The sequence below is a fragment of the Antedon mediterranea genome, chromosome 2 (assembly GCF_964355755.1).
Source record: "Antedon mediterranea chromosome 2, ecAntMedi1.1, whole genome shotgun sequence".
Lineage (NCBI taxonomy): Eukaryota > Metazoa > Echinodermata > Crinoidea > Comatulida > Antedonidae > Antedon > Antedon mediterranea.
Genome location: NC_092671.1, coordinates 7,046,818 through 7,063,100, shown reverse-complemented (window position 1 = coordinate 7,063,100; position 16,283 = coordinate 7,046,818). Strand labels below are relative to the sequence as shown.

The window sequence follows — 16,283 nt, the reverse complement described above, 5'->3', positions numbered from 1 at the left end:
GCTTGTTTGTAGGGCCTATGCGCTGAAAAATCAACTCAAAGACTATAGTTATCTTGCTCTCAGCGGTGGCACGCAATGTAGCTTTGCGTTCCCACTCTATTATTATGTGTTATTTGCTAATTAATTATTGTAGTGGACACGCATGTTGCGATTCCATCGTAAATTACGCTATATGACCCCCTTAACGTAAAGCGCATGTGATTACTCGGTTTATGTACATTTTATTAGTGTATTTGCACAATAATGTATGCCACGATTGGGTATAAAATAGTGATATCGACTTAAAGAACCGATAAAAGTGTCATGCTTGCTGCATGAACATTATTAATATGATGTGATGAAGTATCATTCGTCAATCACTCTAATATGAAGGAGTTACAATATTCGGTGTAGATTTCACCAAAAAAATGTTTCCTTTTATTTAAAACTGAAAATTGTTTAATTGATTATCGTTACCATGTTTGACTTCTTGCGCATGCGTAGTGATAGGAGTATTACAATGGGCTCCCTGAAAGAAAGCTAGCTAGCAATCGTAATAAATAGTAGGACCTACCTGGTGGTTTACGTGTCTTTCAATCTCAATGTTTAGGATTAAATCCTGGCCTAGTATCAGACTCAAAACACTTTCACTACACTCCCTATCCAAATTTGCGAGTTTCTTGCTGTTGGATGCGATGAAAAAATTTGTGTTTACCGACCGAACGACATAGTGAGCTGTAGAGTCACGTTGCACGCGACTATAAATATAAAAAACACAAAAAAAAAAAAGTGTAATGAGGTTATTTCTTGTGTGTTTGCAGAAGAACTTTGAGTCATTGATTATAAACCTTAACAATAATATTAAATAATATGTATATATGATTGTAGAGAATCTGGTGTTTTATTTCGGCATTGACTTGTAATGTAATAACAATCAATCTCCAATTCTCCTTTATTCATGCCTACTGTAAATAGTAATTATAGAACGGGAAGAACACATAATGTCGTAGGCAGATTGTAACATAGTGTGGGTTGGCGGTGTGCTGCCATTATTGCCCAACATATGTCATAGGAAGTGAAGAGGAGAGTCTCCAGTGAAGCCCTCTCGAAAGGCTCAGGGTAATTGCTGTTTTCCCCTTCGGATTCATCACATTTAACTGGGCGTGTTTTCAGGAGAGATTTCAATGTGGATGTGAACTTGTTTTTATCAACTAACAAGGACTTTCGGAACGTTAGAAACTCGAATTAGTTTTAACTTAGAGAGCGTTGAGTTCTAACGTTATTTTCGATATTTTAACTGATTTGTAATAACACTTGTGTGTTAAAATATGCGCAATGGATACATATTTGTCTAACATTCATTCCATTGTATGAAGTTCGTTTTGAGAGGGAAAAGGCAACATATAATAGTTGACTCTTGTAAAGCATGCACCATCATAGATATTATCAGATTTAAAATTACATCAAAACATTCTTAATCCATGCCATCAAGTGATTATCAGAACAATGGAGTTGGCTCCGTGCAACCAATGCCTTTAAATTTACACATTGAAATCCAATTCACAAAATCCATGCGTCAGCCAATCAGAAAGCCTCAAAGCGCAAATTGTATAATGGCAAAGTTTAAATTAATTAAGACATCGTGCTTATTGATTTGTTTACGAATTGTAAATTTCAAGATATCTTTACGATTTAACGTCGTTTTTAAGTAAGAATAAGTTAATATGACAATGATTTAAATACGAAAATCATGTTTTAAAGTTATAACGTAGTGTTGTGTGATTGTTTTTTTTGTGAATACAATAGGCCTACAGTACCTACATTTTCACAATTTGTTGGTCTATTCACCAATGCGTTACAGAATATCATGACGATTATTTCATTATTAACTTTTATATCATCATCCTTTCGTAGTAATAACGGTCTTCTAACATCTAATTAATGTTATAGCCTATTAGTACGTTCTGCTCCATTATCGTTAAACCAGATACTTAGTACGACTCACACATTGGTAAGTACGACTCACACATTTATATGTACGACTCACACATTTATATGTAGACTGACTCACACATTGATTTGTAAAGTTTGCCAGAACTTTTGCCGCGGGTTATTATCGTAGATTTTCTGTTTTTACTGAAAGAAAACTTCAATAAAAACAGTGTAAAATACGAGTGTATAGTCATTGTATAAAAGCTGAAATTAAGTTTATCTGTAATAACTTGGGTTCATAGTACAGAGAGATTATAAACTACGTTGAACGTGCGGCAGGCAAAGTGGAACAGATAACACACACACTGAGTGCATTTAATCTATAAAATATACAGACACGTGAAGATTACTAACGATACAAGTGACTAGAATAAAATGAAACTACTGCATCAACATTGAGAATACTTGGCAATGGCTATAACGTAAGTTAATATCCCTATTCATTGAATATATACAGTAATGTTACAATACATCTATAGGCTTTGTATGAGTTTTGCTTTAATACTGGTTCACACCCATACCCAAGATATATGTGGCTTTGGAGATCCTTCAATTCAATGTGGGTGAGCTCATAATTTGGGACATGGCCTATTTGGTTGCGTGACATACCCTTTACAATTATCGGCTTTCTATATTCGAAATATGAATAAGATTTATTTGTATCTATCGCACACATCACAGCAAAATGAATAAGAATAACGAATAGTTGAATTATAGCGCCACTGTGTTAGACAAGATACAATCTGCCAGTAGGCTGTTTGCTAATTAGTTTGGCGTCTCTCTAATCAACAATCTATATACTAGATTGTTTCTTTTCTCTTTCATATAGGTCTATTTTCCAATTTCAATATAATTTCAGAATAATAACAAACGGTACTTCAAAGAGTTACATCGGCCTGTACATTATCTCAGTATGCCTAGGCCTATCTATGGTCATAGGAGATGTGATACCTGTGTGTAGTCCTGTTGAATCAAACAATGGACCATCACTACCCAAGTTATCAAACCAATACAGCACTAGTATCGAAGCGAGTATTCTTCAAAAGTCGTACACGCAGGACGTTGAAGAATTTTATGACGAGCCGGGAAACAGGGGTAGCTTCAGAACAGTTAAGAGTGGTGAAGAAACATTCAAAATATATGATTATGATACAGATGAACTTTACACTGTTGTTGGAAGATCAATTGGCCCAGGTAAAATACCTAAATGCGTATACAATATCTTATGCATTAGAATATCTTTGATAGCATAAAGAGTTAATTTCTTATAGTTGATATTTAAAAATGGCGTCAGAATGAATGGCCGAAAAATAAAACTTACTTTTGAAAATTAAACAGTAACAAAAATAGATTTTGGGGAAAAAATAGCGAGCTAGAAAACAAATTAAACTATAATTTATACTGTAAGCCTATTATTTTTGATGTCTGCTTTTAAAGGTTTTTATACAGAAGACGATCTTCCACAGTGCACAATACAAAGAATTAGTAGTAGTCCTGATCTGCTGCCATTCGGTTATGAGATTATTGATGGAACTCCTCACATTCGCCATGTCAATGACATTCTTCAAGTCGGAACCAAGTTTCCAGAAGAGTACCTAGGTACGGAAGAAATACGAGGAATTCCGACCAATCACTGGGGAGCTTGTATAAACGATTCAGAATCCAGTTCTTTCTATGTGGATTACTATTTTACTGTTCCAGGGTAAGCTTTATGTTTTTAATAAATAATGTATTATTGAATAACATAATATGCCTATACTATAATATCATAATATATAGACTATTAAATATTCCACTGTTTTAATTGTTCAATTACAGCCTACTTAAACATACTTATTTCAAACATTTTTCCTATAAAAATGTCTTTAAAAAACAGTAGGTGGATTCGGTCATAGGGAAAACGAGAGTTTTTTCAAACCTTCTGAAGAATTACTTTGATAACGATTACTTACTACTTTTTTCACGTAGGTGTAAAACCCACATTGTTCTTTTATAGTTTCTCCGACAACGTAGTTTTGGAAGTTAGAGTCTAATAATATCTGAAGTAATAATTCGAATTCATAATACATCAAAGTTCAAAGAAAGATATTTTAAATTGATGTTTCAGATATACTACGGCATACGGGTCGGATGAAATTCCTGTTCGTGTCACCGTTAACGGAACGAGAGAAAATATCAACGCATCCGGAACGCATCATTTTGAGAACATCTATGAGTTCGCATTTTTCAGGCCGTCCACTAATTACAATCCATACATTTTCGAAGTATGATACGAATTTATGGTTTTTATACGTTATGTGCTTTAAATATATTTCACTTAAAAATACAACATCAATATTAAAAGTCTTGATACTTTAGGCACAAAACGTAGGCTACACGTAGGCTATACCTTGACATGTCTTCCTTAAGACGCCAAATCAATGACATCATTGATGAAGATTAGATCAAAGAAGAATATAGTTAAAATATATTTAACTTAAATGTTAAATCTAGAACAACATATTATTCATTATCTCCATAGTATTTTGTCAATATAATGTTACAGTATTAAGTAAGAATTCATTTTGCTTTCGAACCACTTAATGATCACGAGTAATGCATCATATATTTTGTTCTTAATTGTTATTATTACACTTAAAGATCATTCAGCCTAGTTATGTAGATACTTGCTTAAGCAGTACTACTGCATATATAAATACCTTTTTTTCTTCAATATCAATTTGTGATTTCAAATAACAAATATTAAGTACATATTATATTGTTTTCTAAGACACCCAGAGGAGTATATTGTGAAGGAAGAAAAGAATTCAATCTTACAAACCCTCTACCGATCATTCCTGGTGATATACGCATGCGTATTGAAATAGTTTCGCCGAACTCTCGTCGGATAGAAAACACAAATGTAAGTACAAATAATACACAACAAAGTTATTACTACGCTATTAGTCCATGGGATTTAGACTTTTAACTCACACAAATTGCAAGAAAAGGTTTTTTGGATGAAATGTGTTCTTTAGACCCTACTGAACACATTTATCAACGTTAGGACATTTTTCGACAACGGAAAGTAGCCTAATTTGCATAATTAAAAATGGCCGCCATTTTCAATAACGTACTCTGTATCTTGGAAACCGCTAGTCACAGATAGTTAATTATGGTGTTAAAATCGTTAGAATATATGTTTTTATATTCACTTTAATGAAAAAGTTTGTCCAAAAATGAATGGAAGTGCTATTTCTAACATTATTGACCTTTGACCTTGATTTATCATATCTCAGCAACCACTAATCGGAGATATACAAATTAGGGCTTAAATTGTTCAGAAACTACACATTTATATCCAGTCTAATGGCATGTTTTTGCAAAAAATGGCGGATTCTAACATTATTGACCTTTGACCTTGATTTATCATATCTTAGCAACCACTAATCTGAGAGACACACAATATGGCTCAAACTGTTCAGAAACTACATATTTATATTTAGTCTAATGGCATGTATTTGCAAAAATGGACGATTCTAACATTATTGACCTTTGAACTTTGCACTACATAAAATCGCATAACTTTGAAAATATTGTACATATGAAATTATTTTTAGTGTCAAATTGTTCAGAACATACATGTTTCTATAGAGTCCAATGACACATTATGTCCAATAATGACCTATTGTATGGTTATTAACATTTGAACTATATTTGAAACCGGGATTTTTAAACCCGGAATCTTCTTCATGTAGGCTAGGCATTCATTAGAACATGTGATTTGGCACTCTAAAATGTAAGAGTTGCAACGTTGACTTATTATGTTTAGTTTAAAGTAGGCCATGGTACATTAAATGTATAAGCATAAACTATTGCATTCATCCATAAACTGCCTACAAGTTTACACGTTTGTTTATTTTATTTCTTATCGTCTTGGCAACTGAAGCTGAATTACCAGATATTTATATTAAAAGCATTAAAATTGATGGTTAAAAAATGGTAAAAATTAAACCACATAGAAACATGGTACATACACAATACATTCACGTAAAAAAAGTACAAAAACAAATTATAAAAGGTTAAAAACTATACACCACTAGTAGTCATACTGTATATGGTTATTGAAATAGATAAATAAATTCCATAAGAAACTGAGTTTTTTACTGTATACGGCGAAAATATTGCAAGTGGTGGTCAGCCTAATTATGAGTCTCGATAGCCAATTAATTAAACTAAACTAAATATGTTGCATTAATATCGATCTTTTAAAATTCCAGTTGTCAACAATGCGTCTAGTAGTAGGAAAGGCCTTCTTAATAAGACTATGTTTCAACCTAAAAGAATGCCCTCAAGAGTGATGCTATCCTTAACAAAATATAAACTAAATAATCTTTAGATATTTCTTTGTTGAATATGCCATTTAATGCCAATTTAATTTGATAAAAAAATAAATTACTAACTTGAAAAAAACTTTAATAAACCTGCAAAATGGCATGGCCTATTTAAAGTATGTACAATATATCATAAAAAAAACCTACATCTTTGTTGGCTCTGTTAATAGTGTCAACATCAACTTTCTCCTGAGTAAGATGTAAGACCTAATTTAAAATGTATTAATAAACCTATAATGTATGTATACATAGTCTAATATTTTTTTTAACGTGAATATTTTCAGTAACTAAATTAAATCAACTGGTTACATGCACTTTAAATTACCACCATATTCTAAACGAGTAGTGCCAAATCACATGTTCTAATGAATGCCTACATGAAGAAGATTCCGGGTTTAAAAATCCCGGTTTCAAATATAGTTCAAATGTGAATAACCATACAATAGGTCATTATTGGACATAATGTGTCATTGGACTCTATAGAAACATGTATGTTCTGAACAATTTGACACTAAAAATAATTTCATATGTACAATATTTTCAAAGTTATGCGATTTTATGTAGTGCAAAGTTCAAAGGTCAATAATGTTAGAATCGGCAATTTTTTTCAAAAACATGCCATTAGACTAAATATAAATATGTAGTTTCTGAACAGTTTGAGCCATATTGTGTGTCTCTCAGATTAGTGGTTGCTAAGATATGATAAATCAAGGTCAAAGGTCAATAATGTTAGAATCCGCCATTTTTTGCAAAAACATGCCATTAGACTGGATATAAATGTGTAGTTTCTGAACAATTTAAGCTCTAATTTATATATCTCCGATTAGTGGTTGCTGAGATATGAGAATTCAAGGTCAAAGGTCAATAATGTTAGAAATAGCACTTCCATTCATTTTTGGACAAACTTTTTTAATAAAGTGAATATAAAAACATATATTCTAACGATTTTGACACCATAATTAAGTATCTGTGACTAGCGGTTTCCAAGATACAGAGCACGTTATTAAAAATGGCGGCCATTTTTATTTATGCAAATTAGGCTACTTCCCGTTGTCGAAAAATGTCCTAACGTTGATAAATGTGTTCATTAGGGTCTAAAGAACACATTTCATCAAAAAAACTTTTTCTTGCAATTTGTGTGAGAAAAGGGTCATTTTTTAGCTAAATCCCATGGACTATATACTAATTTAAATGAAACGCTTTTGAAAATTAGTGAATCTGAAAAATCTTCCTACGACTATGTTCTCATGGTAAATAGGTGTATTATAAAATTGTCGCGTTTTAATTTTCTTCTCGACAATTAATATCGTGCAGAATTCCTACCAGATACATTTTTGATTAGGAAAATTAAATTGTAACTTTTAGTTTAATACTTTGTATATAATAATTGGGAAAGTTTTTGAATTTCCTTTGGTTTACAGGCATGGTTTTCAGAAACGTTGAAGCTTGTAAAGTATGAGCACACAGCAGTTTTAGCACGAACTGATCTTGGATACGATGTTGGCGACCCTGTCTCTGAGATACACGATTATACTACAGGTAAATCGTATTCATTTCATTGATAAAATATTTCGTCTTTATAACACTATGAAAAAAAGCAATTATCCTAGCTTTTGATGCATTAAATTGCGAACATATCCGCAAGGAAATGAACAATTCAACTGTCAGTCTACGTTGAAGAAGATCGGCTTAGATTTATGTCAACACATTGACGGAGTTAAGAACCCCTTGATCACGTTTAATGGTTACATCAAGAAATGAACTAGTGAAAATTAAAGTTCAGGCAAATGAAACAGTGTTTGAAACATATTTTTCTTTCTAATTTCAACAACTTCGACCAATGCGTGCTTAAGTAGACGTGTGAACATGTTCTGTTAGTTTACGTTAGTTTATAAATAGGGAATCACAGACATCTTTCCAATTAATACTTCAGAAAATGTCAAATTAGTATACTGAGTCGTCATAGAAGTCAAACGTTACGTGGAAATAGAAAACAGTGTTCATACTTTTTCTACTATAAAGCATTTCTTACTCACTCCTCAATATGTTATCATTATTTCTAATTATGTATTACTTTTTAATAACACCATCTCATTAGATTTCACAATATTAATTTGTTAGTGAAATAATGATGATGGAAAGGATAAAATGTATATACTCACAACCTGTTTAATATAAACTTTTCGAGTTTTGTATTTTTCATGTATAGGTTTTAAAATAATTTAGGAGAATTTTTAGTTATTAGTTATTATTTATTTGTAAATAATATATTTACAAAAAATAATGTATACAACATATGTATGTATGATTCATAATAATGTTGCTGTATAATTTATAAGAATTTTATATAGACAAGCAATGATATGACGTCATGTTATTTTTTCATGACTATTGATTGAGAAACACACGATATTTTTGTTATGATACAGACCTCGCATGTGATACATATGTGACACTGTATTAAGAGTATTAATAAATACATAATCGCACAAGCATTCATAAACTTTAAACCTTAAACAATTACACGTATTATATTGTAATTTGCATACACAGGTGTTGCTTACGTTAAGAATGCACGTGTTGGAACTTGCGTTGTTCTTCCAATTGCTAACACCAGCTACGAGGCAGTGCCAACAGATCCTTCTCACGTCAGAATGCGAACGGCGCAGGAACTATTTTTTGGGCTCACTGATATGAATTATGAATATAAAGGGAAAGTAAGTATGGCCTAAGTCAAGTGACATTACTAGTTATTCCCAGTGCATGGATTATTTATAATGGGCTCTATACGAGGTTGTTGGTGATGATTACACAGTTAATATCATTTAGATAATCTTGTGATAAAAACTTATGGCATTGTATTGACGCTCCATACATAGAATCTATCATCATACAGTAATGTTAGGTTCTTCAACTTTCATTCGATGGATAGATGAAATAATTGCACAAGATATGTTTTTTTGTACCGCACTGAATGTATACCATATTCTAGCCCTAAATCTGTATTTAATTTGTAATGTTTATAGTAGAGTCCACCAGTCGGTTTTTCAATTTTTGTCTGGACAATAATTTATTTGATTTGTGAGATCAAAATCATACGTATAAAACGCCATATGTGCCAAAATATTCATATTTTTAATAATATAAATTTGAAACTCTAGTACTTTACCTACAGTAGACTTACTATATCTATATTTGTTTTGTTGTACAAATAGCCGATGTCAAATACACTTTACGTTCGACTCAACTAAAGTGCTACCAATACATTTTATGGGGATAATCCGACTGGTTATTAAACTAAAAACTAACTTACACAAATTTGGTACACAAATATGACAGAATAAAATGGAAGACGCATTTTTCTTCTACGAACTCACATTGCACACTTGCACTATTTAAAAGAATAAACCAATGTTATCATAATTACCATTGCTGATGATCACGATATTTTGAACAGGGACAATTATTAGTTTACATTATGTTGTCCTCGGAATGTCAGAAAACGTGTACAAACAACGCTATACACAAATTTGATTTTTAAAATACTAACTTTATCTTGCATCGAAATAATTTGTTGGACTTCCAACCCTGCACGTGTTGGTAGTGTAGTGTTTATACCGGTTAAATAAAGTTCAGACATGCAGATTAGCAGCATATTCTATTTATAGATATGTCACGTGCGCGTATACTACGCAATTTATCACATAGCCAATTAAATGATTGATGTTCAAGGATGTTTTACTGTTCATGCACGAATCATCTCATCGTCTGTCACATATCTTTTGTATAATTCATTTTTGTTAATATTAATGTTTAATATCGACCTAATATGATTTGCAACCGAGTCTGAGTTTGCGCATTGAATATTTAATAAAAAACAAAATTGCAGCATAAAATAAGTTATCCTAAAAAAAAAAAAAAAAAACTGCCAATAACAACAAAATTTGAAAAACAAGTGTACCGTAATTGGTTTTACTTGAGTGAATACCCGTGTTATGGAAAGACGTCTTCATTTATGACAGTAATTTTAACGTTGAGTATTCAGTGGTTTCAGTGTCGCCTCTAGTTAAAAAAATCAATGAATAATACTGTCAAGCTGAGAAAAGCTAATCAATTACAAGTTGTCTATAACGACACGATCCAAAGTAAATGAAATGTTATACATTTACATCACCAGTTAAAAGTGACTGTTTTAATCTGATTATGTGATATATATATATTTATTTATTTATCAGTATAGGCTTTATCTGATGTGACACAAATTCAAATGCGAATAGCACAGGACCTATTTTTTTAGTTACTCAGTTTATCTCATTTTATTATGGTACAGTATTAAGTATTATAAATGTATAAATTAGAAATGCATTGTGGTTTCTAGTTTATATGTCTATGCCGACAAATGATATATAATAAATACTGTCATTATTGTTATATACTATTTCACAGAAACTCATTAGAAATATACTAACCGATGTATGGATTGGAAAAGGAACCGAAACCGTGCAAGATCAACGGTTCGATAGTACGTTGGAGTGGTTCTTTACAGCTGTATGTATCATAATATAATATAATTCGTTTATTGTTTCAATGGGTCTCTAAATCGTGAGGATGGGTTCGGTACACAATGTGCATTCTTTGTTATCCTGTTATCATCCTTACTTCCTTTTTAAATTTGCAAATCTAGGATTTCTTAAGAAAGTAAATTAAAAAGCATTTGCTTGTTAAGAGTACCATTTATTGGTTCATTTCGTATTACTTGCAGTGCATTATTTTCTCCCGTTTGTACTATTGCATTGTCAAATAATAATTGTTCTGGAAAGCGGCATTGCGCGAAGAAAATCCGCCGTCTACAACTTAACTGTACGGCGAACACAATCAAAGCAGTAGCCTGACGGTCATATACAACGAGGCGGAGCCGAGAGTAAATCTTTCAAATATTCTCCTCATTTAACCCATTATTATTTGTATAATACAAATCAGTATTTAGTACAACCAGAGAGAGGTGAGTGATACAACTGTATTTGATGTTGATAAACGATGATGATATCTTTAATTATATTCTACCCATCAAACAATATATCGACAAACCGATACACATTATCTGTTAAAAAAAGATTGAAAATACGAATGATGTACGAGTATGTGTTGTATTGAGAAAAGATCCAGCGGTAGGCTATACGAACAGGTGTGTACGTACGTCTAATTACCAGTAATTACGATCGCTCACGTGGGTGATCCATTAAAGAAGCTATATAACCGCTTTTAAGTTATATATTATTAGGGTTTAGTGTGAATATAGGCCATTATTATTTTACTGGCAATTGATATGTTATGGGGTCAACGTCATATATACACGTGAAGTAAAACTATTATGGTATCATTATTTTCCACGTGATCCTTACTTTAAACTCTTTGATTCTGAAGTCTACAATCATAAACAAAATTGTCAAAGAAATGATATTTTCAATGATTTGAAATATATTACTCAGTATAATAATAGAAACATACATCATTATCATAATACATAATATTTTCTTGCTTAGTATAATATGCAAATACCATTTTTATCGTTATTAAAACAAATTATGTTTGTTTAAAGGAAAATTGGACGGAGAACTTTGTTGCTACTGACGCCGTCCCGATACGTATGGATATTAGAAGCACGCCAGTGAGTTACTTGCATGATTATTAATACCGGGAAAATTCTCCATTTTTAAGATTGCACTTTATTTTCACTGACTGAATATTACCTAATAATTAAACAAACGTTAGTGTCTAAGTAAATTGATTATATTATATGTGCTAACTTGTAAAATTCATTATTAATTACCATTATTTTGCATTGTGTAATGTTTTTTATCGATGTTATTGTTTTAGGAGACTGGTATACTTGAGCCTTTACACTTTGTACTTAGTATTTATGAATTCCGAGCAAGTATTGATGATTTTGCTGTATTTGATGTTTCTTCGTGTTTTGCTGAAAATCAAAAGAAAATACTACAGTTCCAAGTTCCAGGTACATGCCTTTACTTTCTTGTATTGGTATCGTTTATAGTTTTGATTAGTTTTTGGTAACAATGGTAAAGTTTGAAAACATTGTTTTTAGGTGAAAACATTGGTTACATCTCACATTCGCCAACCCTCTTCTTGAAGTCCACTCAGATTGCTATTGCCGAGAGTTCAGGGGTCAGCTTTGGCAGGGTAGCGAATGTAATGGTGAGTTTCTGTATTTGACAATTATTTGAGCACCAAGTGTAACACCAATAAAATTATTTATTTATTTATTCAATTCTCCACACCAAAAACTAGTCTTTGCCACAATTATACTTAGCTACAATAAATCTACAATATACAATATTTACAATTTAGTTTTACAGCTTATGAGTGTAGTAAATCGTTAAAGATAAACTTAAAATGCAACAATTGTTTCAGTACGATTACAGTAATGTAAAGGTATACGTGACGTTTACGTTGTTGGACAAAGCTCCGATTGATGGAGATCTCTACAACATGACAACTAATGAACTTAGCCTGGTAGAAGCGGTAAATTCTCTTGAAAGTTCAATCAACAAGGGAGATCTAATCATCTCTATGGAAGTTAATGATAAAGTAAGCACTGCATTACATATCTTAATTTGCATATATTACATCAGTAATAAGAAATGATTTATTCAACAAATAGTTTTGATAATATTGATATGGTTATTAATCCAAATCACAATTTATCAGTAGTAGGTGTATGGTTCTCCTTTAAATACTGCAATACACACTGATAGTGTTTTGACTTTGTAGACAGTACCCTCTTCCTTCCCTAAACCGCTTTCCTCTTTGAATCGTTATGATGGAAGATTTTACAGAGAAATTAATCTTTAAGACTAAAAATGTGTTAACACTTTTTTTTGTTAAGATTCTGTGTAAAAAGGTAATAATCAATAATTTTGATTTCTTAGAAATTCGAATTTATTGCCGTACCATTTAGTTTGAGGAGTGACGTTGTTTTCCCACCAGATTTTCCATTTCAAGGTATTTTGATTTCATATATACATTTGCAACACATACTTGTATTTGGTTTTATTGCAATGATAATGTGTATCTTCTCAACTTTATATCCTATCGAAATAACTACCCACGTACTCGCAAAATGTTTGTTTGCGTGGTAAAGTTCCACAAGTTACTATTTTTATTCATGTGGCCTTTAAACAGTGTTGTCTGTATTGACTGCTTTCTGCAGTTTCCGTTTTTTTGTTATGTGATTTAGAAAGAATATTCACGCTAACTATTTTCACTCGAGTGATTATTGTTTGGTTATAAAAACTCCTTTCTGAAGATAAAGTAATTTGCAACGTGGTTGACTTCAATATTGCTATCATTTTATCGCTAACACGTACTTACTCTCTCCGAAATCCAGATATTTTGAATATAAAACGGATTTATTATTTTTAAGTAACAACACAGTCATCAAAACACGAACATTATCTTCTCCAAGGTCCAACAAATTGTGCTAATAACATGCTTTTGATTTGATTACTGTAGGAAAATTATTATATTAACTCCACGTATGGCAGAAATATAGTATATTTTTTCTATGAATAAATAAAATAGGCCTACTATAGGAGGAAGGATTACGATATTGTTTGATTATATAACAATTTACTTTGAATTTGACTTGTATTTCAGGAGATACGAATGTTTGCGATCCTCAAGAAAGCCGCATTGAGAAACCGTTACCAACACTATATGAGTCCTATCAAGTTTATATGGAGGCAAAATTTGTCAACGAACCAGCGTACATGGTTGAAGGTGTCATGTATTTTGACACACTGTCCCTACGCTCAAGTATATTCGCCTATTCTACGTCCGGAATGTTTCAGACAATATCAGATCTTAGAGAATCTATTGTATATTTAATCTACCGTAAGTGATTTTACTGTTGACATTTTGTATCGTAGCAAAAAGCAATTTTAAACAGCAATAATATTTATTTATAATTTACTATTCTTTTTTTTTTTACAGCTAATGGCAGCTGCACTGCAATTCCATATGAGCTACCATCGTATCTACAAACATTTCTTGAATCAAACGAAAACCAACAACTGTTTAGTTTAGGAATTGGTATGGAAATCACTAAACTGGCTGGATCAATATACAAAGGAACAACCGTTGTTCGGGGCATTCCTGTCGACTGGTGGCGTTCATGTGTATTCATACCCCAAACGCAATCTACATTCACTCTCGACTGGTAATTACTCGTGTGTAGGAACTTTAGGACTAATTGCATATCACAAGTCAAGTGTCTCAAGTATTATTATTATTTATCCAAAACAATTGACAATTTTCATCTCCGTACATAATTAAAAAGCTAACATACCCAAACATCGATAGGTGGCGCTACAGCTGAACCTCAATATTATTACTTTACTTCTTCTTAATTCTTTAAAAGACTGTCCCAAGTTTGAAAAAACCAATTCGGTTATAAATTATATTAAAATACCTTTTTTTAATTTATGTTATGTGTAACTCATGTGTTTCTTTTTGTGTTATTTATCATGTTATCAGAAGTATAAATAACATTCTATAATAATAAGTATAACTCTCAAAAGGTATACAAATCAATATTTCTTAAATTATGAGGCGTGGTAAACAACAACACGCTTGGAAGGTTTACTGACGTCATTGTCTATTCATACGTTGTAGGTACTTCACTATTGAGGGATATGCAGCGGCATCTCTGTCCTCACCAATTCCTGTGAGAGCCATAATCGAAGGAAAGGGTTTACAATTAAAAGATCTCGATGCTCCTGCTCACACATTCAAACATATTTACGAGTACACAGGATTTCAACCTGAAGTCATTGACAGTTTAGGTAAATTATTGGTAAGTATAAAAAAAAAGTTGGAAACAAGATAGATTATTCAATTTTATTTGATTGAAGAGTAACAACAGAGTGACAACATGCATTTACCAACATTGACAAATTCTTAAACCCTTAAAGTATCATATATAAAAAACCCTGTCAGGCATAAATTTTCATTAAAATGTATTTCTAAGTATATACCTTTCGCTGTTTAACTTTCGGGAGTAAATGACTTCTAGAAAAAGAGTCAATTTTCAAATTACTTATTTCAAACATAAAGTTAGGCGACATTCATTGACATTTACCATTTTTACTTATGGTATATTGTTTAAATAGGCCTATGGCAAGTAACACAACGTCTTACAATTATGCTAATTATTTTTATTTTCACGTTTTAAATATAGATATAAGAATATTATTTTTACATTGTCTTTAAGTTACCGAAGGGTGTGTTATGTGCTAATGACACTCAGACTAAACGTTTACCCGTACTTCCCGAGTATGCATCTTCAAGAGTTGAGATTCTCTACAAAGTACTTCCGGGTGACACGACATATGCTCAACAGAGACTCGATGTTAGTACTGACATTTTTATTTAGATATTACATTATTTAGGCCTATAAGGTTTGGTCTGAAAGTGAAACTTAAATAAACAAGTATGTAATAGTTTTCTAACCGGTGTACAGTTATGCTTTTATAGTAGGCCTAATATGTTAATAATTGTAACTCCCATGGATAATTTCAAGTGTTGCACATAATCTAAACTATTGTTTAATACGTTTACTTACTAACTATTTGGTTAGCCTTAACAATAATATTTTTATTCAGATAAAGTATGACCAATTGAAACGGTTAACAAGGACTAATTTCGTATCATATGGAACGTCGTATACAGCCATTGATGATTTCAATACTGGTAAGAACGCAGCAACTTGCGGGTAGAGAATTAATTATTCCTGAATAGATTTAACTATTTATGGCATACTAGCAAAAAAGAACAAACACATCGTTAACTCCATCCTACGAGGTTCATCAGGTTGCGTTTAACAACGCAATAAGTCTACAGAATAGCCTTGATGATAGT

At 31.8% G+C, this 16,283-nt stretch overlaps 1 protein-coding gene across 1 annotated transcript; it reads left to right on the top strand.

Annotated features, from left to right (window-relative positions):
• The first annotated feature begins 2,900 nt into the window (after positions 1-2,900).
• On the top strand, positions 2,901-14,450 carry LOC140039231 (uncharacterized). The gene is made up of 14 exons (XM_072084831.1): positions 2,901-3,165; positions 3,409-3,673; positions 4,079-4,235; positions 4,742-4,873; positions 7,766-7,883; positions 8,898-9,061; positions 10,791-10,892; positions 11,944-12,012; positions 12,222-12,360; positions 12,451-12,560; positions 12,777-12,953; positions 13,295-13,367; positions 14,022-14,242; positions 14,358-14,450. Exons 1-14 carry the CDS (start codon positions 2,901-2,903, stop codon positions 14,448-14,450), a joined length of 2,085 nt encoding a protein of 694 aa, XP_071940932.1.
• The last annotated feature ends 1,833 nt before the right edge of the window (positions 14,451-16,283 follow it).